The following is a 27,643-nucleotide window of genomic DNA, read 5'->3' on the forward strand; positions in this document are numbered from 1 at the left end:
ATACTCCTCCCCACTTTTTTTGGGAGAGAATGGCCTCTGCTTTATCTGGTCAGGTTTCACTCAGTATATATTTGGAGACTTTAATTCCTACCTGTAAGAAGAGGCAGGGGATAATTTGCAGTCATTTATCACACATGATCAACACTAGCTGCAGAAGGCTCCAAAGCCCTTTCCCTATGTCCCAGCTTCCCCTCCTTATGCCACTCTGACTCCCCACAGATGGGAATCTCCCAGTTACACCACACCGCGTCTTACTCTTGCCATGTTCGATCAGAGGTAGCCTTTGGCCTTCTTCATTTAGTACTGGAGAGCCATGATGTTAAGTGTGACAGGGACTTACTAGGCTTCTTCCTGTGTGATGATTTTCCATGTTGGAACAAAATATTGTACCAGCAATTCACTGCTACTGCATTTGCATTCAGTTGAAAGTTGCCTCATATCCTGCAAATCCAAGGCAAGCCAAGAGCAACCAGATGGAATAGACTCAGAATGATGAGCACTGTATGGAAAACTGGACTTTGCTTAGAAGAACAGGACTGTCAGGTTGATAGGTATTCGAAAAATGTTCAGCAGCCTTTAAAGAAAATCTGAACACAAATTTCTACTTTATTCTGGATCTAAAACTACTGTGCTGTTCTCTATCTGCTGCCCCAGCTGAACACTATCTTTACAATACTTGTCTCCATGAGGGATTTTATTTCAGTGTGAGACTTTCTAGATCACAATATTTATAACTAAAAATATTACCTTTAAAAAATCAGAATGGCCACCTATGTTCTATTCCAAGGACCTGATTCAGCAAAGACCTTTCACACTTAACTTTAAACACTTTACTAGTCTCATCATCCAAACTCCAACCTAAGATCAGAACACTTACTAGCATTGTGAAAAATGCTCTCTCCGACAGACATGAAATTAAAATGAAAAATAGAAATATAGAATTGATGCACTAAGATAAAAAGTCCATTCCATTTTCAGGGAAGGATTAGCCCCTTCTGGTTTTGTGTGTTTGGGTTTTTTTACAATGTTCTGAATTATGTTCTTGCCTGCTTTAAAGTGCACCTACTGTTGACTAAAACGAAAAATTGTGTTTCTGTAAAATATTAGGCTTACATTCTTACTGAAGAATTAGACCTTTTTCACATTTTGTCTTTGAAAATGAAAGGTTTACAAAAGAAGGAAACTGTTTCTTCTGCCACAGCACATCACTGAATGTAGGAATTTTGCCTGCATTAGAAGTAGGATGGTTGACAAGGAAGAATAAAAGATAACTCAGCTAAGGTAATTATTCTGCCTTCTTCCTGCTTCAACCACGACCATTTCAGATAGAGTTTCTGCAGGGGAGCTCATCTCTGTGCAGAGCTCCCTCTCTACAAACATCACTCTTAACACTCGCAAGAATTGCACAATCACTTGTGTCCCTGCTCCAGTGATATCTGCCATCACAGGGCTTCTGAGGTTCAGCTGTAAATCACTCAACATCAGCTAGATGTAGATTGTCCCAGAAGCTCTTGAGAGCTTTCCTGATTCCACTATCTGGAGTACCCAGCCACAAGTCTCCATTGATCTGGCCAGGGTTGCTCAGCACCCTTGTCATTCAAGTGTCAGGAGGATAGTTTAGGGGCAGCTTAATGAAATCAGTAGGTCTCTTGTTTCTGTCCCCCTTCACCTCACAGAACCCATGTTAGTCATCTCCATCCCTCTGGCGCTGGGATGGCCTAGACGTGAGTGTCTCTGCTCTTGTCCCAGAGACTTACACCCCTCCAATTTGAGAGGACTGCGCTGCTCTCTGCTTTTGGGTCAACTAATAGTATTTTTAACCAATCACTGCAGATACCTTACTGTCCCCTTTTTCCCTCTCAATATTGCCATCAAGCATCCTGCCCTTCTATTCAGGTTCACTGTGAGTGGACTTGTTTTATCAATCAACTGTGAATTTTACCATAGAATGTCTCCACTCATTTCAAAAACCTTTGAATTCTATATGAATCTTTTCATACACTTCAATTCTTCAATAGACTATTTGATCAAGATGAAAAAAACAGTAGAAATCTGACTTATAATGGTACAATAATGAAAAGAAAAGAAAAAGGCAAAAGCCAAACTGAAAATTTTCACAGACCCTACAGCTTTACATATTGATAGCCATTCTCTTGAATATTGCATGGCGTCTAGAAAATACTAAAGTTAATTCCCATACCACTAGAGGTGAAATACAGAGATAAAGGTGAAAAAAAAAAGGCTTTTTTCTCCTCAACGTTAAAATGTATAACAAACTTAGCAATTTGTTTTATATAGTACAGTAGCAGAACAATTAGTCAGTAAGATCATGAAAACTGCCCCCATAATCCTCAATACCTGCCTGTCCCCTGAGGAGCTTGGTGCTATCAGGTTTTCTGTCCTGTGCATGACAGAGGTTTTATTGTTTCTCTGATATGCTTCAGTCTGCAGGGAACAGTGTGATTAAGATACTACCTCTAATGGACAACTTTTCAAGTCACACTACTCACCCTGGAAAAGTGCTCTGAGATACAGGGAGAAGCAGTAAAGGGGTAGACTGTTGCAAATTTTTGCTATTGTCCTTTCTTTTTTGTTTGTTTTTATGTAAAGCATCTTAATTACTTAGTCGGCTGAATGGGCTACGTGTCTGCCAAAGGAGACACATGTTGTCTATTATGCAACATGGGAACTACCATCCTTTGCTGCTGAACACACTGAAAATATCATGTACAATATAAATATATAAATATGTTAAACTTATCTATTCTTTTACCAGCTCCAGCTCATACCATGCCAATGTACTGTGGCTTGGGAAGCAAAAAATCGGCCCTGGGGAAAAAGAGGACAGTATTTTTTCCCAGTCTAGGTTACCAGGAGGTTATAGTACACACTGTACTCCAGATCACACACTAAATGCCCTTCTTCCTATTCCATCACCTGATCCTCTAATAACAGAATAAGAAACAACTTTGAAAACAGAAAAAAGAAACCATCAAACCATACCCAATGCACACATACATTATATAAAATCATTCATGCACACATATACATACAGTCAATATAAATAAATGTATTTGCATATTCATGCACACTCTTATGATGCAAAGAAAGATCAGATGCAGATTCAGATAGTCAAACACACAATTAACTAACTTTATAAAAGAACCAAATATATGTCATTGATTTATCTGATTAATACTAAAATGTTATATTTTCCATACAGTCTTTCACAAGCTCCCTTAAAGGACACGCTGTTAATGTAGCATCAGCCCTTCCCATCTACTGTTTTCCTTACCATTTAGAGTTATATTTGGGGGCACTGCTGATAAGGAGCTGTATGAAGAATGCACGGCGATAATCTGTGGTAATGATGGTCGCTTGACTTAAAATAAAGAGGAGCAGCCTTTTAAGGTCAACTTCAGTTCAATGTTTGGATTGTTCCTACTATTTGGAAGGGGTTGACATGTTTTAAATTACTAAGTAATGTGAAAATACATTACTAGCACAAGACTGTTGTCTATGTAAATATTTTATGGGTAGAGTCACCCACGATTGGTTAATAAGGTAACACAGATTCAAAGCTATTTATGTTGACTCATATTTTTAAGATGAGGAATTTAAAAACAAGAAAATGTGACAGAGTTGATCAGGACGTAAGACAGTGGCTCACAGACAGACTGTGTCTTGCATGTCATGAGCAGCTCTTTAAAACTACGTATTGAAAAGAGATGTAACATTGTCCATGTGAAATCCATTAAATGAATACCAATGAGTCACCTAATGAACCTAAGTTAAATAGCTATAATTCTTGCTTTTGTAGAGATGAAAGAAAAAGATCCTGATAGGCTTAGCTTCTCCTGGGTCAAGTATTCCCATAAAAATAGGAACTATCATCTCCCATGTGTACATGCCATCAAATACAATAGGAAACACACGTTGTCTATGTCTATCCTAAGTGGAGATGAATGCTCTCGCCCTGGGGTCAGCAGTGTGACTGGGGAGTGGGTGCAGCTCATGGGCTCAACCTGCAACAGCCTCCCCCTTGCTACTCCCCAGCCTGCCTTCATTCACAGGCAGCACAAGGGCTTCCATGCTGAATTGCTCGGTTTGGACCTACTCGCTGGCTGGGCTGGTGCAGGTGGTCTTTCTCATTGCTCTTGTCTGATCGTCATCACACGAGACCAAACAGAAGGGCAGCTCATGCTGTCCCACTGCCACTGTGGGAAAGTCCCACAGTCCACGAAACAGGGAGAAGAGGAGATGGAGCGATGTTGTGCAGGGCCTGCAGTATGGTGCTTGCCTTGTGCAGAGCCCATCAGAGATGTGGCATGGCAGCTGGTGGCCAGCAGGCTTCTGGAAGACTTCCTCCTCTGCAGGCTTGCATCAAGAGAGATAAATCCTGTCCCACCCTTTCTTTTGGGCAATGCCTTAGCAGCTTGTCTTAGTCTTTTGCAAGGGACTTGGGGGTAACAAAACACATACAGGTATTGCAGCTGATTTTACAGAGCTGCACAACGATGAACGGTGTGTCATTTCTGTGCAGGACAGCCTTTCAAGTTTATTGTAAGGTAAACATTTCCATCAGCTGATCACAGATTTCATGAGGACCATGAAGGCTTTGACCTAAAGTCTCTCCTGAACACTCTGGCCAAACAAAACATATGCCTTTGCCTAAATACTGGACCATATGGCCCAATTAATATGCATTTGAAGTGTTTGTAACTCAGCTAGTTCCAGGGAGGTCCTCAGGCAGCATTTTAATTTCATTTTACAAGTTGGTCTCCTGCTGTTTTACTGTGTTTCATTACTTTTTGGGCTAAAAATTCTGATGTTCAACATACATTGTGCATACTAAGGTAGGGTGATAGCTGCTCAAGAAGCAGCTGCTTCATAGTATTGACTGTTTCATGGTGGTAAGCGTGCAAAGGCAGGTAATTCTCATGTTTAGAATTATCTGGCAGCCTGATACAGTAGGATTTAAGCCACGGCGTATCAAGGCACCATCCAGACCCAGAGCCATACTAGAGGTTCCTGTTCTTTTACCACTGGGAGCTCGTCTCTGAATGTCCTCACTCCTGTACAGCTGGTACCAAGATGATTTGCCAATACTTGCAAGAGCCTCAAGTAGTTCATCCAGCCCGCCCTCACAGATCGGAAAACACTTTTAGTGTGTGTCAGCACTTTCAAGTGCCATTCAAATCCAACAGTTAGAATTATATTTTTAAGTACCCTTTCTAGCAGGCTCCCACACTTAGCTACAGAGACAAAGTCTTACCCTATCAATCTTAGAAGAACAGGAATGTATGAAGGATGCTCATAATGATTTTGAAGGAAGGTGGCTATAAAGCCTCGTTTCCAGTCAGAAGATATAGCTAAGCAAGAGCTGTGGAGAGCCAAAACTTTGGTGGAAATACAAGATAGCAACTGTAGTGAAAGGGTTCCTGAACCTGTAAAGAAGGAGGTTTGTATGTTTTGCTGAGAGGTCGAGGTACGCCCTGGGCAATGTCCTTGCTGACCTGTTCCTAGGAGGAGGAATCACACAGGAGTGAGAAGACGTCTGGCTGTGCTGGGTGGTACCATGTGTCACTTTCCATAGGCCAGGTCAGAGCTGCGTAAGCAGTGAAACTATTTTCATTAAAGTTTAGGCAGACAGTCTGAACTTAGGATGGGCACCCTCAGACCCTGACACAGGACTATTGCACATGCACACAATTGCAGAGGCACAGACACCCTGAAGCAGTCGGAGATGAAAACAAAAAAATCCAAACAAAAACCCCAACCCTTATGTTCACAGTTTGGTGCTGTGAATCCTCACATGGGAATGATCTGCTCAAATAAAATCCCCGAGAAATGAAGTTTATGATGTGTGAAATAATGTACACGGACAACACTCCCTTCCCCCTGCTCCTCAAAATAACCCCCGTGCTCCTCATGTACACCCAATTGATCTTCCTCTCTGAGGCCACAGCCCAGTGGAGCCTCATCCCTTCCACCCTTCATCCCCCCCCTTCAGTTTACGCAATAGATTATACGCAATGCATGATTTTTGGAAGCCACATCCTGCTGTAGGCAGGGCTGGCTGTACTCCCTAACACAACACTTGGGGATGACTCTGCTTCCAGCAAGTGGAGCCGATGTGCTGGACGTGGTTTAATTGGTGCCAGCTTTGTCCTATTAACAAGTGTCGGCTTTCTTCACTTGATGTATCAAGCGGTGATGTTCTGCAGGTTGTAGCGCCCTTATGCATTAAAGCCTTTTGTATATGTTGCTGCCTGATTAGACAGGAAATAGTGCATGGCACCAGGGGATAATTCATGTGAATAAAGTTACTTGCATGCATATGCATGTGCAAAACTGGGGCTCCAGATGCGAAATACATCTTTTTCTAATCCCTGAGCTATTCTCTGTGTGTATGTCTATATACACATTGCATGCTTATTACTTTTTATTACTTTTAAAACTTAAAAATAAAATTGGCTTGAATTAAGTTTGAGGATTGGCACCAATCCAGGACATTTCTCGTTTTAACTGAAACAGTTTGCCCACTGCTAATTTTAACACGAGCAATTTATTTTATTAACATGGACGCAAATGGTAAGCACACTCTCCCTTCCTACCGGGGAGCCTTGGAAGCTCAGCACAAAGCCTCAGAAACAGCGATGCTACAGATCTGGGGAGATGCCCTCTTTGTCTGAGAAAAGGTGCTTTTGAGAGATGCCTAATTTTCACACCTGCTTTTGCTACCTGTGCAGGAGGGAGGGAGCCAAAAGCCTCACACTCCCAGATGTCTGCAAGGCCATAACTGAGTGAGACACTGCGTCTAATTATCCCAAGCCTTTCATTCCCTTTAACTTCAGTGAACACATAGAGGACTTGGCTCCATTATGGCAGATGACGAGCCTGTAAGCACTACACCTTCAGCTAGGAGCAGGGAGGGGAAAAGCAAGGGGTAGTTGCTATGTATAGACAGTGCAGTCATTGAGAGACCTTTAACCTGTTTATCTTTCCTTAAGAAAGTTTTTGCAATCTATGAAAGAATGACTCTGTTATTCCTCACCAAGCTTCGGCACATGACCCAGCTTTTTCTACCATTCAAGGAATGTAATTTAATCTAGATTTAGACTCCTCTGCGTGGCCAAGCGCGATGCCCACTGGAATGTTCAGCTTATGCGGAATTGTTTGGTTCCGTTTAAATAAATAAATAGTGTTAAAATCTAATCATGGAAAGTGTAGCTGTTAAAAATAGACTGAGGTAGCGCTCACCCGAAGCGTCGAGAAAAGGTATGCACAGGAGGGATTCTGAGAACCGATTCATCAAGTGCAGGAGCAACCAGACGACCAATGCTGGCGAGGTTTCAGGCACGTAAGCATCGCCACCGAGTCTCCCCACCCTGCAGCAGGAGTTCCCAGCAGGAGTTAGACCTGTTTCCTTTTTTTTGCACTTCAGCCACCTGCTTTCCCTTCAATCAGATTTTCTGTGGGCACACAAGATCCTCATCGAGCTACCTGTGGCGAGCTTGGCACCCAGCATGAAAACCACCATGTGCAATATTTCGCCACCTGTGAAGCAGCCATTTAAAAACCAAGCAATATTAGAAACGATTCTACCTCAGTAAGCAAAAGGTGTTACGAATCCAGATGGCAAAAAGAGTTTCTGTCCCAAATTTTTTCGCCTTGTGCCCCTTTCTGCTTACTTTCAGTCATCAGCCTTAAACATGAAACTGCTATCATTCTTGATTAGGACACACAAGTTAATCAGGGCATTTAATGAAAAAAACTTGGAAGGCATTTTACATATCAGGTTCCATGATCACATTGGGTTTTGAGTATTTGTGAATATTTATGAATGGAAAAGAATACTCCCTCTGGTGCAACATATTTTGGATTTTCCGGGATGCACCACGGGAACAGAGAAGAGGGCTGGCCATGGTGCATCATGGGACCTTTAAAGTAGCCTGGAACCCAGCCAGGAAAGCTTAGTGCAGACAGCAGCTGCCGTGAAGACCTAGAGTAGCTTTTCCAAATGAGCGCACTCCCTTTTTCACTAACATTTTCAGTTGGAATTTCACTTTCCTTTTTGCTCCTGCAAAATTAAATGCTTATGGAAAACAGAAAACTTTTTGACCAACTGTACTCAAGTGTACCGGGGTTCTTTGGTAGTTGAATTTCTGTCTATATGCTTTTGACAGACAAATGATGGTGCTGTCAGTAGCGATGGCAGACAAGGTGCTCAGCTGCTTGCTCCACCTGCACTGCTCAGAGAACAGACCAATGCATGCGTCTGCTCCGGAGCCACTAGGCTGCAGTGAGATTTCATTTAAATTATTAGCGATGAGAACTTGCTTTAGAATACTAATTTGGACATGAAATCTCTGCAGGAACTGACCGATCAGTGGGCCAGATCTTCCTGCCGTGAGGACAGGGTGGACAGCCCAGAGCAATGACTGTATCCCTTCTCCAAAGGTGAGCTCTCCTAATGTCTCAGGTAAACCTAGTTCTGCACAACACTAGTCATCTCCTTGTCCGCAGACCTTACAATTTCCATATATAAGGCTGACAAGGGATGGGACTACAATCAGTATTTTTCAGAAAGGAAATCCAGCACTCAAGGTAATTCACTCACAGACTGGAGATTTCCTGAGTCTTCTTCCAGTGACCTGCAGTCACTGCTATTATCTCAGACAAGTCCCAATTCAGATGTTAAGTCATGGGTGACATCAGGTCACGTTGAGAAATTTCACTAAAGACTTTAGAAAATGGATGTCAGCTTTAAGTTTTTCAAGAGTGAGTGAAGGAAGTAAAAAATCTATGAGAAATGTGTTCATTCATGATGAATGTTGCCTAGAGAAAGCTACGTAAGACTTCCAGTTCATTCACTTGTAAATTCATTAAAGGGCCCAAGAGCACGCAGGGGCCAAAAGAATCATTTCTCTGACACTCTGGTTCTTAAAACCTGCAAAATGAATCTTCCTCCTTTGCCCAATACATTTCACCATTAACAGATCAATTGCTCAATTTGCATGCTGCTGCAAATGGCCTATTTCCATTTGCTAGGGAATGCCTGAAAAGCTCCCAGTTTGAAAAGCTTGTCTGAGCATGGCCCAGAGCAATGGAAAACAGAACAAAGAAGAGAAGAGCTAGTGGCTTTTGAAGGTGAGATGCCACAGGGCGCAGATGGGATCCAAGAGGCAAGTAAAACCTAAGAGGAGGAGGAGGGTGGAAGAAGGTGCCGGGTAGGTCTGCTGTGCACAGCAGCTGGGTGCAGTTCTCTGAGATTGCCCATCTCTGAGCCAGCAGCAGCCTGGGCCAGTGCCACCTGGTGACTCAGCGGAGCAGGGTGTGACAGCTGCCGAAGCCGTGCAGCCACACTGCTGTGGCACTCAGCCCCGGCTCCTCACATCAGCTTCTCTGTTGGACACACTGACTCAGCCGCAGCGTTGCTAGGATGTGGAAATAGTGCCCCCGGTCCTAGGGCTGGCCATATCTCTGGGTGCTTGCTCAGACCACTGACCACTGCGTGGAGGAAAAAAAAAGAGGCAATGACAGATAAATAATAAACTAAGCAGGGCCAAACAGGGGTCCAACAGGGAGTAACAGCAGGAAAACACAACTGCACGGATGGTTTTGAAAATGAAGTCTGAATCAGGAAAAAAAAAGGAGTAAGTTTCCTCCTCACACCCTTGAACCAGGCAACATGCCTCAGCATGGCTGTGTACTGCTCAGCAGAACTGTGAAGCAAGCTACATTTATCTGCTGAGATACGTATTCATCGTATGTTTCAAAAGAGTGCACTCTCAGCCCCAGAGAAACTCCATGAGTTCCTGGAGACTCTTAAGCTCCAAGGTTCTCACCTCCAACACCTTCCACAATGTAATCTCAAATTCAAAGTTCCTTTATTGTTGCATATGGGAAGATCACAGAACAGCTACTGTCCTGCAACTCTTTCTTTTCAAACATCCGTTTCCCGGTTGTCAACCTTTTTTCCTACACCACCTCTCATGTAACTGTGACTGGTCACTCCCTTTCCTTCCTCCTGCCCTGAGACCTGCAGTTCCACCACTGTAAAAATAGCCGGCGTGGAAGCCTAACTTCTCTTGTTAGAGAACTGAGACAGCTGTGGTTGCTTGAACTGTGGAAGGACTGCCCAAAGGATTCATCTTGCTGCTTTCCCCCAGCCCTTTTCTTGTGTTGCTGTTTTCCCCAAACATTATTTCTTATTTGCAGACAGTTGGTTGTTGTGCCCGAGCTAAGGAAACTCTCCTGGTGCACCATGGGAAAGAGAAAATGAAGCTTTAGGAGATATCTCTCATACTCTTGAGGTCATCTGCTGACTTTTCCTTAAGTAGTCCAGGAGTAGCTAAAAATATGCTGAATATAACACACAGAGAGAATATATTTTACCTAAAGCAAATGGAATAAGCAGTAAAAATAAAAGCAAAAAGACAGTCCAAACCATCGCTCGTCAGTAAAAACCTCATTCTGACATATGGTTATGTTTATGGTTTTGTGTGATACTTAAATATAACTGCGAAGAACACAATTAAAAAAAAACCACAAAACAACAAACAAACCACTGATCTTAAAATGGAGCAAAAATCAAGGCATGTGGACGTGTGTGTCCATTAACTGCATGGGAAGCACAGTTACTTCTGCCTGATCACAACTTTTGAAATTGAGTCTCCAGACTATTCTTCAGATGACTATTAATATACACTGTGGTTTAAAAGGGTATCCATTTGCCCCATTAAATCTCTATAGGAAAATTTATTTGGAAAAGGCAAATAAAGCACATTAGCTTCTCTGCTGAAAAAATACATGCTAGTCAGTGTACAAGTCTGGGGAAGACAGAAATCATTAAAGTCCAGAAATACTCCAAGTTTTCTTTATCCAAAATGTTCTGTTCCTCTGCACTGTTATGTTCGCCAGATTGAATGGGCTGCTACTGCTCTTTTTTCCTTCTCTTTTCTTAATGGTGTAGTTTTGAAAAGGCCGTCTGCAAATTTATGTTGGGATGACAATCTCCAGCAAATGCCAAGCTGGTTCAAAGAGCAAGCTCCTCAACATTCACAAGGACCTGTTGTAAGCATGCTGGAAATACTTGGAAAATACTATCATCTTTGAATTGTGCTCATCTGGATGGTCAATTGCCCATGGTTTACTCCAGATAAGTTCCTCCCCTGGAGCCTCACTAAAGTCTGTAGAAACCTACTTAATGTTATATTTATTATGTCTGCACCCCTTTTGGCTCCATCAAATTAAAGCTTCTTAATAAAAAAAAAGATGGTTGTATTCTAGTTGCATGAAGATGAAGAGTCCATGTAATTAGATAATCTACCTGTGATCTGCTGCCAGCTTGACTGAGACATAGTTCAAGGTAAAATGTGTTTAGAGATCTGAAGTAGTAGATAGTAGATTACCAGCAAAGAAAACATTCCTGTTTCCTTATCTTAGGGAGACTGGCTTCCTGCTAGCTGTGGATCCTCCTCCTGAGTGAAGTACTAAAATACCCTTGTTCAGCATTTTTTATTTCATCTAGTAGTGATAATGGAGGTTATGTATAATCTTTGTGGCTGTTCAGATTCCCTTTTTGGCTTCTACAGTGGGTAGTAGTGGAGTTCATGCAGTATCATAAGAGATGACTCCATAGCACGCTAATTATATAGGGCTTTCAAAGTACTTTGAAGATGAAAATTGCTGTATCAGTGCAACTTCAGGTATTACTATTTGTATAGCATACAGAATCATTAGTGGAAGCCCAGCTTTAAGTCCCTTTGGGACTAAGGTGGGAGGAAGATTTGGACAAACTCCATGTCCTTGCACTTTCACTGCATCTGGTTAAGGTAGATAACTAGCATCCTGAGTCTCTCTGCTGTCTTCCTTAATTATAAAATACTACAAAAAAGAAAGCGATTGAAGCAAATGTGGACTCCTATGAGATGAGATACAAAATGACTTTCTAAGCTGTCAGCCAAAATTTAGTTATAGTAGTTAACACCTGTGAGATTCATTCTGAATGAAACGAATAGAATAAATTCACTCATTCTAAATGAATGAAATAGGAGAAACATCAGCTTGTTAATTAACAGATATTTAATGGAGCAGGATACTCAAATATCTTAGAGTGCTCCTTACCACATGATGCAAGGAAAAAAATAATCACTACAGAAAGCTTTTTCAGTACAAAACATTAAATACCTGTTGCATAAGCGATATGCAGAAAAAAAAGTGGGTATTGGGAGAAGATGGCCGCGTGCGAAGAGTGGAGGAGAAGACGAAGGAGATTAACAGGTTATTACAGCTCCCAGCTGAAGCCCCAGACAGGATGGAAGAGGGATGAATTTCTACAGTTATCAGTATCATCCATGCAGAAATACCTTCACACCTTTTCAGCTAGACTTTTCAGGACAGGGAACGGTGATTGACTAGTTTGCTGTGATTCTACAGGGAATCCTATGGGAAACAATCCAGACCCACTTTCTCTACCCGCACACCCTTTGGCAGCACTAACTGAACACCCACCCTACCACTGAGGGCCTGAGTGCTACAGTCAGTCCAAAGTCCACAGAGCTGGGGGGTACCAACAACCAAAATGGAGGCAGAAGAAATTCCTCGGGGACTGTCCTAGGCCTCAGCAAGTTACACAAGACCCACGGATTCACAGTTGGATCCTCTGTGTGCTCCTGAAATAAAATGACAGGGACTTGAATAAAAGAAGGTACTAAGTAAAGCTCAGAGCAGGGGTTTCATCTCATGTCACTCAACAGAAACTCCTTGTCCTCAACAGAAGTAAGCCAGGTCAGACCAGGTAGGATTCTTGCCTAAGTAATACTTCTTCACCTCCACACACAAAACCCAGGTGACAATCTTACAGTTGGCTACCTATTCAGCTTTCAAACAACTATGATGAGCCTCCCAAATATATGGCAGAGTACTCCCAGCGAAACACTTTGAAGTAATGATGCATAGATAATTTTGAATATTCCCTTTTGAATAGGGAAATTCAAAGTGTAAGCAGAGCCTGTGTTTTGAAAAGGCCTCCCTGTGGAGGGTGTCCTATTATATGTAAATACCACTGAGAATAGCATGCAAATATGGTCATTAGTGAAGGTTTGAACTTTTCCAGAACAACTTCAATTTTGAGCCAAGCTACTTCAACCTTCAAAGGCAGCAAACTCTATGACTCAGCAGAGGCTGAGACTGAAAAAGCCTGTTTCAGCAAGGACCGGTGGTTTTAAGATGCTGAAGTATCCAGAGGCTTTTCTAATCCCTTAAGCTATTTTCCATGCTGTTTTCCTATTCAGTTAGTTGCAGACGTGTAAAAGAGAACTACTGCATATTCCGTGATCGCACTGTTTCGCTATCAATTGTCATTGTATTTCCTTACATATTTGGGGCTGCTTATGCTTTCCCCTCCAGAGTTTATATTATAGCTCAAAAAAGAAGGAGGAAGAGGAGGACACAAAGACTTCTACCCTAGCAAAGCTCACAAAAGAGGTACTGAGAACAGAGACGCATTCAGCAGCATGGAAAAACAGCTCAGGTGTTTGGGATATGAAAAACTTTCTAACAAGGATGAGGAGAGGCAAAGTGAAGATTTCGCTCCTCAACTGCCCAACCCAGCAGAGTTAGACGCATGTTATAGAGTAGCCTACACTCCCTGATGTAGTCCTGTGTAAATCTGACATGGACATCACATAAATGTATTTCATTACATTTACAGAGTTCACGTCTGTATGTAAAAAAAGCAACTTTTCATACTTTTAAATTTAGATTTCTTTTAGATTACTTGTCATAAACTTGTCTCTGCACTGAGTTATGGTAAAAAGAAAGCTGTGAGGAAATAGTATGATTACACATATTCAAGTGGTCACCATTCAAGACTTAGTAGCTTATACCCATCAACTTTCCCTTTGCAGTTATATCAATGAAAATTAGATGCCATAATAAATCTTTCTGGATCCAACCTGTTTATGTCTGAAACTGTGAGGAACTTTTACATTGATTTAAATGACTGAAACCCTGGAACTCATGTGAGCATTTTCTGTCAGTTCTAATGGGAAGTACGCAACTGCGGTCTAGGCTTGTTTCGAGAAGCAATTTAAATGTCTGAACATTCTCCCTTTTATGCTGGTCTAAGCTCACATGTCTCATTTTGTTATGCACATTTCCTCAACATAGTAGCAGAGACCTGGTCTTTTTAAGTGATGGGAGAGTCCGCAGTCACCAGAAAGCCATTACTTTTGACCAGTTGACTCCCTTGATTATTACTAACCCGGTACAGCCTGTCCTCGACCCTCTGCCTCTAGCAGCTAGCACTATGCTTCTTTGGCACTTAAAAGGAGTTAACACAAAACGATCGCTGTAAAAACATGTCTGTCTCTACTTAAGGTGTCTTTGCATTGCAAATTCCAGCAAGCCACTAAGGCGGATGCAGCATTTTGGCTACCATGAGAAAAGAGTGAGGGCGGCCATTTTGGAAGCAGTTGGTTTTACCAGTTTATTGAGCAGCTGTCTCTGTTTAAACAGTTTCTAGACACCGTACCCAAAGATAATGCTTACCACGTATACATCACAGCGTCTGTATTGCTTCATAGGGTCTCCTGGTAGTGCTGGACGTTAGGAAGTATTTAGGGCAAGTTTAAGACCGGCATTCTTTTTTTGTGTCTATCAAAATACCTTTTAAATAAGTACAGGAACGAATAAGCTCTTCCTGTTTCAGTCTAGTGATGTGCTAGCATCATGTAATTTACATCTGACACACTTTCCAGGACTGACAGAGTCTGGGTGTGAATATGTCCTTGGGCACAGTCAAAAGCACATGGTTTATGCCAGGGAAAGGCAGTCATCTCTTTGCAGAGCTGTTCTTACAGCTCCGTGTTTCCAGAGCCATTATTTTAGAATAAATTAGAATAAAATGGAGGACCCTCAAATAGTTTCAAGGGACCGAGCCAGAGAATATGTCTAGGTAGTGATTTCTCAGGCATGACTTATGCTTCTGACCTTATTGTCTACGTTGGCAGTAGAAATGAAAGTAATATAGGGGTAATGTTGAAGTCGCTTCAACATCTCTGTACCACCCCAAGGACTGCTTTTTTTGCCAGAGAAATCCTCAAGGGCCTTGCACCCCCCCCCCCAGTTGTCAGAGTCCTCTGGCAGATCTAACTGCAAATTGCTGGAGTGAATAGCATGAGACCGAAAGGAAGACATCTTCAAGGAGATTATGGTCAATCTGACCTTTTGTATAATACACTGCTTTAAAAAAATATTGTATATCAGGGGTAGTTCATGAGCTCAGCAGAAGACTTGGTCTTGACAGGTTTGGATTAGCAATAAATAGAGAGAAAATGTTCTACTGGAGGAAGGTAAATCCTATTTTCTGTCCTATTTTATTTAAATTCTGGAAAAAGGAGCAGTGGTAATCATGGAAAATTTACAAAAAGAATTAAAAGTAGTCCTGACCCAGTGGGGTAGAAACAGCCGCCACCAAAACTAGAGGAGGTTTGGAGGTTTTGACCTGACATACACAGAACTCCACATTAACCAGCCAAGGTAACTTCAGATCTGGATCGACTCCCAGGTCTGAGCTGCAAAACTCTACACCTTACATCACTAATTTTTTTTTTTTTCTTGAATCAATACCAAGCTGCAGAGAAATTCTGAGGGAAATGCCAGCATGGTAGTAACTCGCAGTGGAGCTGGTGATGCTGTGTAGCACAGCAGCACTGCAGACAGCCTCGGTTCTGCAATGGTGAGACGAGTACATCCGTTAAAAATGACCAATCTCAAGGGGTGTGACAGGTAGACTCAAAAAGTTTGTTCCAGTTCTCAAACTCTTACCGTAGTTTCCGCTTTAAATATGGAAATTTCATTTCTAATTTAGGAAACAACCTTCAGTGTGTGCTCACTGTGTTTAAAACATCTTTAAATTACATGATCTGCATATAGACTTTAGGCTGTTTGTAACTTGCATTTCTAACTTTACTCTTTACAGACATTTCAAATTACTGGGGCAGGGTGGGAGCCTTAGGATGAATTTGCCTTTTTTCAAAATACTTCTACACAAAACATCGACACAAATTTTAAATAGTTTACAGGTTTTGAATTTGGGTTTTCCTGCTTTTTTGTTTGTAACCCTGCTTTTATTTTAATTACCTTCAGAGATGTGTATTTTGACAGGATATTTTCTAGTTTGAATTCAGTATCTAACATATCCTTCTACAGAGGTTGAGAAGTATGCACTAGCATTGTATCACACGTTATTTTTTTGTCAGCTGCAGACAATGCAACTGCTGCTGCAGAGATGCACCAGGACAAAGCATATAAAGAATTGGATGAAAGCCACACAAAATTATGTCCCTGTGATGATGTTGCAGTGTGTAATAAATACACTCCACAGAAATAAATCTAAGTGGGAGAAATGTCCCATGGAATATCTTCACTCTACACACACGCTCGCGCATTACCACCAAAAAAAATCACTCAGAGCGCTTTGTCACTGAAGCACTAATTTGTATCAGTTGTCCAAGACGCTTCAAGGAACTAAGACCTTAACTTTGGACGTATGTGACAATCAGCCTGTCTAGGAGACGTGAGATTTCATCTCAGGGTGAGCCCTTTTCTGGATGTTTCTGTATCCACCTTTCCAAGGGCATGATCCTCACAAAACGCTTGGAATGCCCTTCCCTTTGTACAGACGAACTAGGACAAGCAAGCTTAAATATGACTCATTGTTATTATTTAAGGACTATTTCAAGGAGCCATTCCTTGTGCTGGTGCTTGTGTAGTATCTCTCAGAGCTGTAAATCCACTACCACGGTCCTGCTTATTTTTCCCCTTCTTTACGAATAGGTGGGGGAAAAATTTGGACTTAAAATGGCAAGCCAAATTTGAAAGCAGGAAGCTGTACAATAACTGCATGATCATTATATTTTGATTTTTCAAATAAAAAAAGGAGTTGAATCATCTTCCCTTCAGAGTTCAATGCTGGAAACTGAAGCGCTGCATGTCTTCCTTAGTGATAGGGACCTAAATGGTGAAGCAGTAGACAGTATATGAAATCCCAGCCTTATCAAAATCAGTACCTTTCTCCCATTGACTCTGAAGGAATGAGGATTTGATTCCAGAAACTGATTGTCAATCAAGCAATCTGATTACCTGGGGAAACATAAACTAGAGGCAATGATTTCATAATGTTGAATGTAGGCCATATATAAAAATAGTTTGAAAAATTATGCGATAGTATCTTACTCCTATCTTTTTTTAATAGTTTGCAATTAAGTATATATTTTCTGAGGCTCATGGGAAGATTTCTATAACAGTAGTTCATGCTGACTATGACTTTGTTGCAGGAGTGACACAAACGATGCTTGTTTTTCCAGTGTAGTGAAGGTATCTGAATCTGATCCTGTGAAATTTCAGTTCAAAGTAAATCCAGATGGATTAAATCAAGAATACTGCTGAAATGCAGTGACTGGGGAAAAATGAAGAGGGAAGAAATGAGTTTGGATTATAAGACAGAATCAAAAGATATATGGACATATAAAGCAGTAAAAGACAATTAGAAAATAGATTTATACTAAATTAAAACTTTATTGACTAATGTTCTCCAGACAACATGATCCAACGGACTATGGTTGCATACATGCAATGAAGTTGAACACAACAGTAGTTTAACATGGAATGTCAAACAAATTAATATAATGTATTAAATGAAACAATTTATCTGTGTTGCTGTTGCTGCAAAATGAAACCAAGCTATGTATTTCCTTGGTCAATCTGTGTTCAGCTAAGAGGCTATGCATTTGAAGAAACTGGTAGATTTCTTTAGCATATATTTCAAATAAATTAGCTAGAATTGTACTCTTTAAAAATCCTTTCAACTTCACTTGCATTTCAAACAAAATCTAAGTGTAAACACTAAAGTTGCTAGAGCCATCTAGAAAGACCTAACTGTCAAAACTCGGAGTGGACGTTACAGTTCAGTAAATGTGAATATTTAGAACAAGAAAAATACCAGTTACTGCAAAAGTCATGTAGGCATCTTATTATTAATCCAGCACAAAGCATTTCTTCTAAGTTTCTCACATAAAAGACTAAAGCTTGCTTACAGTACTACATCTTCTATCATTCAAGCATCATTATTACCTATCAGGGAGATTGGCTAGATGACCTAATGGGTCTTTTCCACCCCTAACTTCTACAAAAGAAACTCATTCATGCCAGAAAGAACATGGTTCGCTACATCTTGGGCTTGATCCTGTAGCCTTCGTTCAGGCAAAACTCCCACTGACTTAAAAGAGAGATTTTCCAGAGCAAGACATCCAGGATTAGGCCCTTTTTATTTTTTTTTTACTTTTAAAAAAGCATCCATTTAGGATACATGGAAAATATTCTATAGAATTAAAAAAATATAATGACATGTGCTTCACTTGCATTGAAGGAATCAGAGAATGTAAACACCATAGTGGCCCACATCTTCACAATACCCATGAAAAAGTGTCAACTGCTAGTAATCTGTGTGTGTTTATTTCTCAATGTATGCTTCTAAGGCTGTTCTGTGTATACCTTCACCTCCACATCCACACACATATATATACACCCTTAATATACATAAAGGTGTGATAAAATTCACTAGAGGCAGTTGCTTGCCTGTCTTAACGCTTAAATCTGCAAGTGGCAGCAAACTGGGTTTTATATGACGCTAATTAGACTGTACGTGAGCAGCAGGACACGAATATTGCTGTGAGCAAGAAAGTGTGGTTGCCGGTTCTGCAAGTGTGGAGCCATCCCGCTTACGCACATCACAAAATCTACCTGTGCGAAGGGCTGGAAAGGCAGGTGACCAAAGTATTTCTTGGTGGGCCATGTCTGAAATCTGAGTTGAATGACTCAAAGGCTGTAGATTGTATTCACAGGAGCCTTTCGACAACCTGGAGGACCATGTAGGAAAGTTTACCTTCAAAGTGCACTTTCTAAAAATGGAATGTTCTTGACAGGGAAATGATCAGAGGCAATCCTGGACTTTTTTGCTTGTTGAATAGGAAAAATGCTTTCATCTTCAGGCAGCACTTCACCCTGACAAATGTGAGTTCAGTTATTATTGGGTTTTAGTATTACAGAAGATTCTTTAGAAACAAACACGATAGTACACACATACACATACACTCAGATATTTACAGCCTTTCTAGAAAAACAACCCCCTACCTTAGTACTGACTACCTATCCTTTTCCTTTTTTCTTTTTTTTTTTTTTTAGTATTTAAATTCTTTAAACCAGCTACATTAAATACCAATGTGTACTGTACCACCCCACACCAACCCCACATCCCCCCAAAAAAACAGCAAGTATTTTAAAAGTTTGTTCACTCGTTTGTTTGTTTTTATGATTGTTAAAATCTCCTGCTTGAGACTGTTAAGTACCACCTCCACTGGAACAAGATCAGCACTGACTGCATCTTCCAATGCACGTCGTTTCATAGTAGAGCAAGTACTGCAGCTAGAAGCTTAGATCTCCAGGTCGTCAGGTCGAGGCCTGCTGCTGGCTCGGCTGCTGGCTCTGCTGGGGGGCCTCTGGTCCACAATGGTGAGCGGTTGCAACTCGTGTCCCGACGCCAGTTTTTTAGTGTTCTGGTGCTCATCGGAGAAGTCGAAGGGCTGGGCGTGCGAGTTGGAGATGGTGCTGCCAGCTTGCCCCATTCTGTTCTGCTCCGCGCTGTAGTTGGCCCAGTTTTGCTCACTGGCTTGCTTATTGTAGTTACGACAGGAGGAATTGTTCCTGTCTCCGGTAACGAGCTTGTACCCCGGGGGAGACATGGGAGACAAGGGGGCAGTCGGTGAGGAGCAGCCATTGTAATAAGCATATTTGGGGGAGCCGCAGTCCTTGGAAGGGCTCATGGCACCGCTGTGGGAGTAGGGGTCGGTTTTCCCTTTCACGCGATCCTTGACACCCTTGAAGAACACGTAGAAAAGCTCAATGATGTTCAAGGCAAGAGACACCAAGGACACGACCAGCATGAAGAGGATGAAGATGGTTTTCTCAGTTGGACGGGAGAGGAAACAGTCCACTCTGTGTGGGCATGGATCTCGCTCACAGGTGTAGATGGCATTCAGGCTAAACCCATAAATGTACCACTGTATCAGCAAGAAAGCCACCTCGAAGACAGATTTAAACAGGATGCTGATGATGTAAGTACGGAGCAGTCCCCCACGCATCTTCACTTTGCCATGCTCTTCAATCCCATACTTGAATTTCTTAATTTCTATTTGCTTGAGGTGCATATCCACATTCACACCATCATTTTGGACCACCTTGAGCTCTTCTTCTCTTTTGTTCAGCTTCTCTTCTTTCCTCATTACATAGAACACGTGCGCCAGGTACAAAAGGGTAGGTACGGACACAAATATGATCTGCAGAACCCAGAAGCGCACATGGGAGATGGGGAAGGACTTGTCATAGCAGACGTTCTCGCAACCAGGCTGTTGAGTGTTGCACCGGAAAGCAGACTGTTCATCTCCCCAAGCAGATTCAACTGCTGTCCCCAGTAGCAAGATTCGGAAAATAAAGAGGACAGACAGCCACACTTTCCCTCCGGCAGTGGAATAGGCTTGAACCTTGTCAAGAAGTTTTCCTAAGGCACTCCAATCACCCATCTTCACAGGATGCTGGCTAAAGAAGGACACAAAGAAAAAAAATAGTGATGGTTAAGACAGAGCTTTTATACCATCGATACAGTGAATCACAGATTGAGACTAACAGAGCAGGGACGTCAGCTTCGTTTTAACTCATGTTTTTTACATGATCTGAAGAGAAACCAGAGTTTTAATTAGTCTGCAGGTGGAGTGGGAACGCAGGGAAACTGAAAAGAGGAAGTAACATATAATGTCTCAGAGCACAATGAAAAAGGAGGTTTCTAAGTTCACTCCAGTTTTCAAGGAGTCCATGAAACCCTCAGTTGCCACCGTGGTTGGCTCAGCTTCCTTGGTGGCAGCCTCAGTTCGATGATCTACACCTGCCTCAGGCAGAAAACAGCTGTGACACACTGCTGAAACAGGATGTGGAAGTACACAGTGGCACTGCCCGAATGTGCTAGGAATACATGAAAGATTTCTCTCTTTCAGTGTGGATCATCCACGGTAATTTTTATGTTCACTCTTTAAGAGGATAAGAAAGCAAACCCTAGTATAACCTATATGAAAATGTTACACTAAGTTAATGTTAGGGTCAGATACCTAAGATTTTATCATTGCAAAATGTGTGCTATTTTTACTACAGCAAAATGAAATTGAGTTCTTGGCTATCACTATGTTGTCTGTAATACACTTAAAAGTATAGTTCCTAATGATGCCCAGCTTATACTATAGTTAACTTCAGAAAAAACTTGCTATCTAAATAAAGTTTATACATTAGTATTTCCAGCACAAAGATCATGGTTAGTAGTCTTTACCTATAGTTTTATGAAGGAATCAAAAATAGTAAATACGTGAAGCACAGCTAAGCTCATGTTACCATATTGGAGGAACTGGTTTCCTGTTTATCTGTGGCTTGCTTAATTTATTGTAGTTTCAGCTTTGTATTTGCATGTCTTTGTATTTAAATTCCTTCACTTTGTTTTGAAAGGAAAAAAGATTTAGCAAGAAAAAAAGGTAAATGAGCTCTTTCTCTTTTCAAGGCAACTCCTGGCGTGTGGTTTGCATTCCAAGCGTTGAACACTGCAAGTTTAAATTGTCTCTCTCGACTTGAGTTTTAAAGTGCACATTTCTGGGACACCATCAGCTTCTCGGGGATATCTGGAAATACACAGGATGACATAAAAGAAATGAAATGGTTTACTTGATGGGTTAGATTCCTAGGGAAAACAAAGTTCACTATAGGGTTCTTATCAACTGGAGAATGATAACCTTATCTGCATAAAAACTTACATTTTAACATGCCCCACATGAACAAGCATGTGAAATCGGGCACTTAAAAGGAAAAATAATCACAAAGTTTCCCTTTTAAAGTAGATGCTGCTGGGTGTAGACATTTGTTCCGTGCATGCTGAGTAATCCCTTCCTAGTATTAATAGTTTTGATAATGTCCAAATTATTTCCTCCCCACCGCATCATGGGTATATTCCATAGCGAAGGTCATTTATAGAAAAAGCCCTTTTTGGATAATTCATAAAATAGGAAATTTTAGCGCCTTGGAGATTTTCTCTCAAGAAGCAGTGAGTCACTGGAAACATAAGATTCTAAGTCTGGCAAACTCAATTGTAACAATAGATGCCAAATCAAAACACACCGTTCCTGCCATCGGAAAGAGCCTGAGAGAGTAATGGGAGACAAGTGTTTAAAGTACTCACTCCCATAGCTCTCAGATGCCAGCTATCTTTGAACCCCTGAAAAATACCCCAGGGCCGTCTCCTCCGTCTGCCTTGCTCTGAAGTTCACCTACTGCGGCGTGCAGACCCTTCCTCACGTCATTCCTTGTTCGCGTGAATGAAGCCCCATCAAAGCATCAGGCCAGCTCCAGACTTTTAAATCTGGAAGCCTCCGCTGGGAGGAGTACACGGCGTGTTTATCTCTGACACTTCCCTTCAGCCATCCCCAGCTTTAGTCCTTCCCAGGAAAGGCTACTTTGTCTTTACGGGCTCAGGGTGGCAGAGAAGGAGTCGGGCACAGGACCGCGGAGGTCTCTGGAAAGGCTGGAATGAAATGTGACCACGTTCCTCCTCAGGCTGGGATTGTTAAAACAGAGAACAGCCTGTAACTATAGAACACGTGAAGTTTGTTTTAAAAGCAAGCTATTTGCTCCATGTCCTAGAAGTGGAAGTGGACAGAAGGAGCCTTTTTCAAGTAACAGCTTCTTGATTTAATTAGGCAGCTTTCCGATGATTCAAAACTACTGCATTAACAGACTTTCCTCAGACTCAACGTATTTTTTTACTGTCTAAATGTTATTTCAGATTGAAAGTTTGATTAAGAAAACAGAGGACATGTTATTTCTAGGCAGTTATGTGTTGTTTGTTTTTTAATTACGCTCCACTCTGGTCCATTAATGCAACGTGATTTACTTCAGTTTTGACCTACTTAATCCCACACCTGCAATATTTTGAGAATTTACTACCTATTTTTTAATTTGCTTCAGCATGCAAAATTGCTAAGTTTCATTTATGTCCTCTGGCAATATAAACTCCAGGAGGAAACATTCCATGCTTGAATTACTCATACATAGTTTTGAAAAGCAATTTTTTTTTAAAGAGATCAGTTACACACTAGCCTTTGCCAGTGATAAAAAACCCCACATCAATTCAAAACATTGTACTGTTAATCAGATAACCTTGTGGTGGCACAAATATATTATTCCTTTGCTTAAGTGGATTCTATTGCTTTATGAAACACAGTACTTTGTTTTGTTGTGGAGAAAATTCATTCATCGGCTTTAACTTGTTTGCTTTCGGGACACTGAAAGACCGTTTTTTATTAACCGATTACAATATCTGTTTACTAGGTATAAAAAGAGGGTTTGTATCAAACAGTTATTTAAGTATTCTAGCTTTGTAAATAGTTTGAAATGGATGGAAGATAACCTTTAAAAATAGTTCTTCAGCATTCTGGACTTAAACTTTTTTTAACAATTCCAAACACCTTAAATGAGTCCACTGAATGACACAGGTTGACCTGATCGATTGGTACAATTTCAGTACTTCAGGAAATTAAGGATGTGGTTGATGATGAGTCTGTGCATTTCATGAGTTCTTACTGATTATTACTTTACAGGATTATAACCTTTTTCTGAGACAGACTAATGCTGGCCTAGTAAACTCTTTAAAAGATGGATTTCTTCCAGGTCCTACTGTGTGTGGGTAAAGATAGGAAAAAAAGCCATAGAGCAGCAGGAGATATGACAACATTCATCTGCATGAGTTTTGGATGACCACATATATAAGAAATTTGATTTGTAAGCCACAATTAAGAAACTCTAGACCTATTTTTTTATGGACGGCATTCATCATGTCATCTGGTTCATATTTTCCAGCAAGAATAATGCAAACTCAGTGCTGTGCTAACATGCCCAGGTCTGACTACAGTGTTAAAAGGTCACATGCTTGTGGATGGAAGAGCAGTAAGTGTTAGTGTGGCATCTAGAACGGGATTTTGCAGCTGAAGCAGTTGGGAAACGAGGCAAAGTTTTGGTTTTCCTACCTTTCCTGCGTTTTTCTGTGTGCTCACACACACACAAATAGCCAACAAAAGACTCTGGACCTTGAACATCAATCAGCTTGAGTAGTTCCCAAAAGCAACCAGCATTACGGAGAAAGCAGCCGAGGTGTACAACTGATGGGATTTGGATGGGTTGGAATAGGGAAGGCTAGTTTTCTGAAATCTTATGAAAATAATCAACAGTCTTCCAGACTTTCCCCTGGAAAGGTGTAGTTCATTTGTAGGTCTGCGGATGAGCTTCAGTTCATTTCATCCACTGGACAAAGATTACGCACTAAATGGTTGTGGTAGCTAGAATTTAAAGTGTCAAAACTGTGTGGTTTTTTTCGTTGTCTGCTAGTGTTACTGGTGGTTCTACCACTAGTGGATCTACCCCATAGCCTTTGCCTCTCCTGTGTTGTACACTCTCCACTTAATTTAATTCTAAAGCATAGTTGCAAAAGGACCCAAAGCAACCGTAAGCACTTTCTTAGACATTTGCTAATTGTACAAGTTAGGTCTACCCTCTGTGTTACTACGCACATTCATCCCTCTCCTGGCTCACTTTGGAATATAAGAGAAGAAACGCTGAATTCCCTGAGGGGGCCTCGGGCCCTCTGGTGCTCCTGCTTGTGGATTTTGAAATCTGGATTTCTAAGATGTACATGTGGCGTAAACAACAGACCAGGTGCCTCCATGCGAGATAAATTTAGTGGGTAACATGGGGAGGAGACATCAGAGACGGGGGGGGAAAGAGAGAGCCAATTTATCTGATGAAACAGATACATTGCTCAATGTCATCTAACCTTCCTCATGCCCACAGGAATCCTTGGCCTAAACCAACATTCATTTCAGAGACAAATAAAATTAATCTTTCGTACTTGCACAATATGAGAGCCGAGATAACTTTACAGTTTGCGCTCCTAAGTGTATAAGCATTCAGATTTCTGTCGCAAATCAAATCCCTTGTGTCCCTCTCTTCCCTCTTCTGAACTCAGCCTGCTGCTCACCCCTCTCCCATTTGTATGCTTGTTAGGTATCATGGGTCAGTGCCAGTGTTTGGCTTTGAAGTTTCTGAAGGAAACACTTCAGTAAACATCCCAAAGACTAGAGGCTTAAATTCTGCAGTGCAGTGTGCTGTCCAGATGTTAAAAATGGCAGGATGAAAGCTTCACGCAAGTCCTCCAACTTGCTCCCTGTGCGCTCACAGACACGCACACACACAGAAGTCAGGCAAAAGGTGTCCATAGCCCATTTTTGTCGCCATTACCAGGGGTTTTCATCATAAATCTCATGTACACAAATCAAAAGGAACTCCTCAGACAAAATATGCCACTTCGTGAGGCTCGCTGGTTATCTCAAGGCAGAACGTGAGGACACCCATAAGCACACTATATTCTTGTTTAAGAGGAGAACGTGTTACTCGATAAGATAGACTCTGTGCTTCGTCTGTCTTTCAGCTGAAGGCTCTTTTTCCTGCCTCCTCGTGTTGCTCTTTAACTACTGGCGAGCAGCAGGCAACAATCGCTATAAAGGAATCACTCCAAGTCTTGCAATGTAAAAAGCTTTTTAGTTCTCCAAGAGATGCTGCTCAAGCATTATTTTTTTTTTCCTCTGCATTTTGGTATTTAAGCCTCAAGCTAATATAAAGGGAATGTGTCATATTGGGATTATGACACATATTGTGGATGTTCTTGCACAGTTCCTCTTAGACAACTTTCATTTATATCCACCCAAGACTTTCACAGACATTGCCAACGTGGTAAAGGCATATCATGATACCTCACATTCCTTCTCTAAAATCCCTCACCGAGGTTGCTAAAACAGAGTAACTATACACAAACCAGGTTAAAAATCCATAACCCACGTCTGGATTTTATCACATCTATTTTAAAAGAAAAGGGGAAAACTTATCAGGAAGACCACGTGAAAGTCACCACTCTGGTAGCTGCAGCATTTAACAAAGCACCTAATTAAGAACCTTGCTCCGCAGAAACTATTAGGCATCAATCAGGATTTCCATATGAAAGCAAAACGTGTGGGGCAGAAAGGGGGACGCACTCAGGACAAGGTCTCCCTATTAGTAACTTCTGATGCAGTTTCGGTCCAACAGAGGAGACCGAAGCGCACCTCGGGTTTGTTTTTCTTTTTTCTTTAAAAGAGCTCATTTAGTCAGAGGCAAGAACACAGAGTAGCGATTTCACCCAAACACTAGCAACAAGTCTGCAACTCAGCCCTGCTCTCACAACTTCATCGCAGTTTCTCTCTCGGTGGAGCAAGGTTAGAAGTTGTGGAAGGGTAATGATCTGCTGAAACGTATAGAAACGTGACCAAAGAAAGAAAAGAATTCCTCCAAGTTTGAGCTTAGCACTTTAAGACAACTTACACTTTTATGGATGTCTATTTTTAAACAAGTTCAACCATCGGCGCAGCAACACAAAATTCTTAACGGTGAAAAAAAAAAAAAAAAGTGTTTGCAGAAAAAGTGGTACACAAAAAGGAAAACTTTCAACTTACCCTTGCTGATCAGCAGTGAAACTGGATCAGGATACTTCTTTGGAGGGTTAAAGTAAAATGGAAGAGCACGTTCAGGCACTCAGACCTGTCTATTTAAACTTTAAAAGTCTACTGCTGGTTTGTATTTTTCATCCTTCCTTCCCCACTAATGAAAGAAAAGTGCTGATACCTCGTAAAAGTTTTTTCTAACTTGGAACACTGGGAGAGCTTTTAACAAGTTTTCAAGCCTCTGACTGTGAAAGAGGAGGGGAGAAGGAGGGGTGGCAGCCCAGGAGGAGGGGCGCGCTGCAAATGGAGAGGAGGAAGGTGGGGGAGGAGGGAAAGAACTGAAGGCACAGCAAAAAACCAGCCCGGGGAAAAGGAGAGAGCGAAGGCGTGAAGGTCCACTCTTGCTGATGTAACAAAACAAATCTAAGGGCAGTCAGCAGCCACGCCACGCCACCAGCCCCCCCCGCCCTCCCCGGTCACTGAGGGCACCTGGGTGGCACTTCATCCAGATCTGGGCTTGCCCGGGACAGATGAAACAATTTAGCTCTCTGGTGTGCACCAGGAGTTTCACTATAGGGAAGGGGAAAAAAGCGTGAAAGGGATTAATGAGTAACCAGAGTGAGCCTCCTGGATGCTAGGGCTGGACCACCTAGCTCTTGTCTCCATTCCCTCCTTGCCACCACATAGGAGAGGAAGCCCTCTCAAGCCCTCTGGACTTTTTGTTGTGAACGTGGCTTTGTTTACTTACAGCTATTTCCTCTACGTGCACACATGAAAGTACACACCAGGAGCTGCGTGTTTGTTTCTACAGGAGATACACATCACACATTTTTTTTTTTATTATTATTTTTGTTGTGTGTGTGTGTGTGTGCATGTCCATCCCATGGGAGAAATGAAGAAATGATCTCACATTCCAGGAAACTCTTTCCAGGAAACTTCAGAAAATAAAGCGTAGTACA

General features: G+C 41.6%; 1 protein-coding gene across 1 annotated transcript; it reads right to left on the reverse strand.

The window, feature by feature from the left end:
* Positions 1 to 17,569: 17,569 nt before the first annotated feature.
* On the reverse strand, positions 17,570 to 27,395 carry GJA1 (gap junction protein alpha 1). The gene is made up of 2 exons (XM_074580852.1): positions 26,697 to 27,395; positions 17,570 to 20,664 (listed from the first exon to the last, which is right to left on the reverse strand). The coding sequence occupies exon 2, from the start codon at positions 20,646 to 20,648 to the stop codon at positions 19,503 to 19,505; it is 1,146 nt and encodes a 381-aa protein (XP_074436953.1). The 5' UTR covers positions 20,649 to 20,664; positions 26,697 to 27,395; the 3' UTR covers positions 17,570 to 19,502.
* Between the last annotated feature and the right edge of the window lie 248 nt (positions 27,396 to 27,643).

The sequence above is a fragment of the Larus michahellis genome, chromosome 3 (genome assembly GCF_964199755.1).
Source record: "Larus michahellis chromosome 3, bLarMic1.1, whole genome shotgun sequence".
Lineage (NCBI taxonomy): Eukaryota > Metazoa > Chordata > Aves > Charadriiformes > Laridae > Larus > Larus michahellis.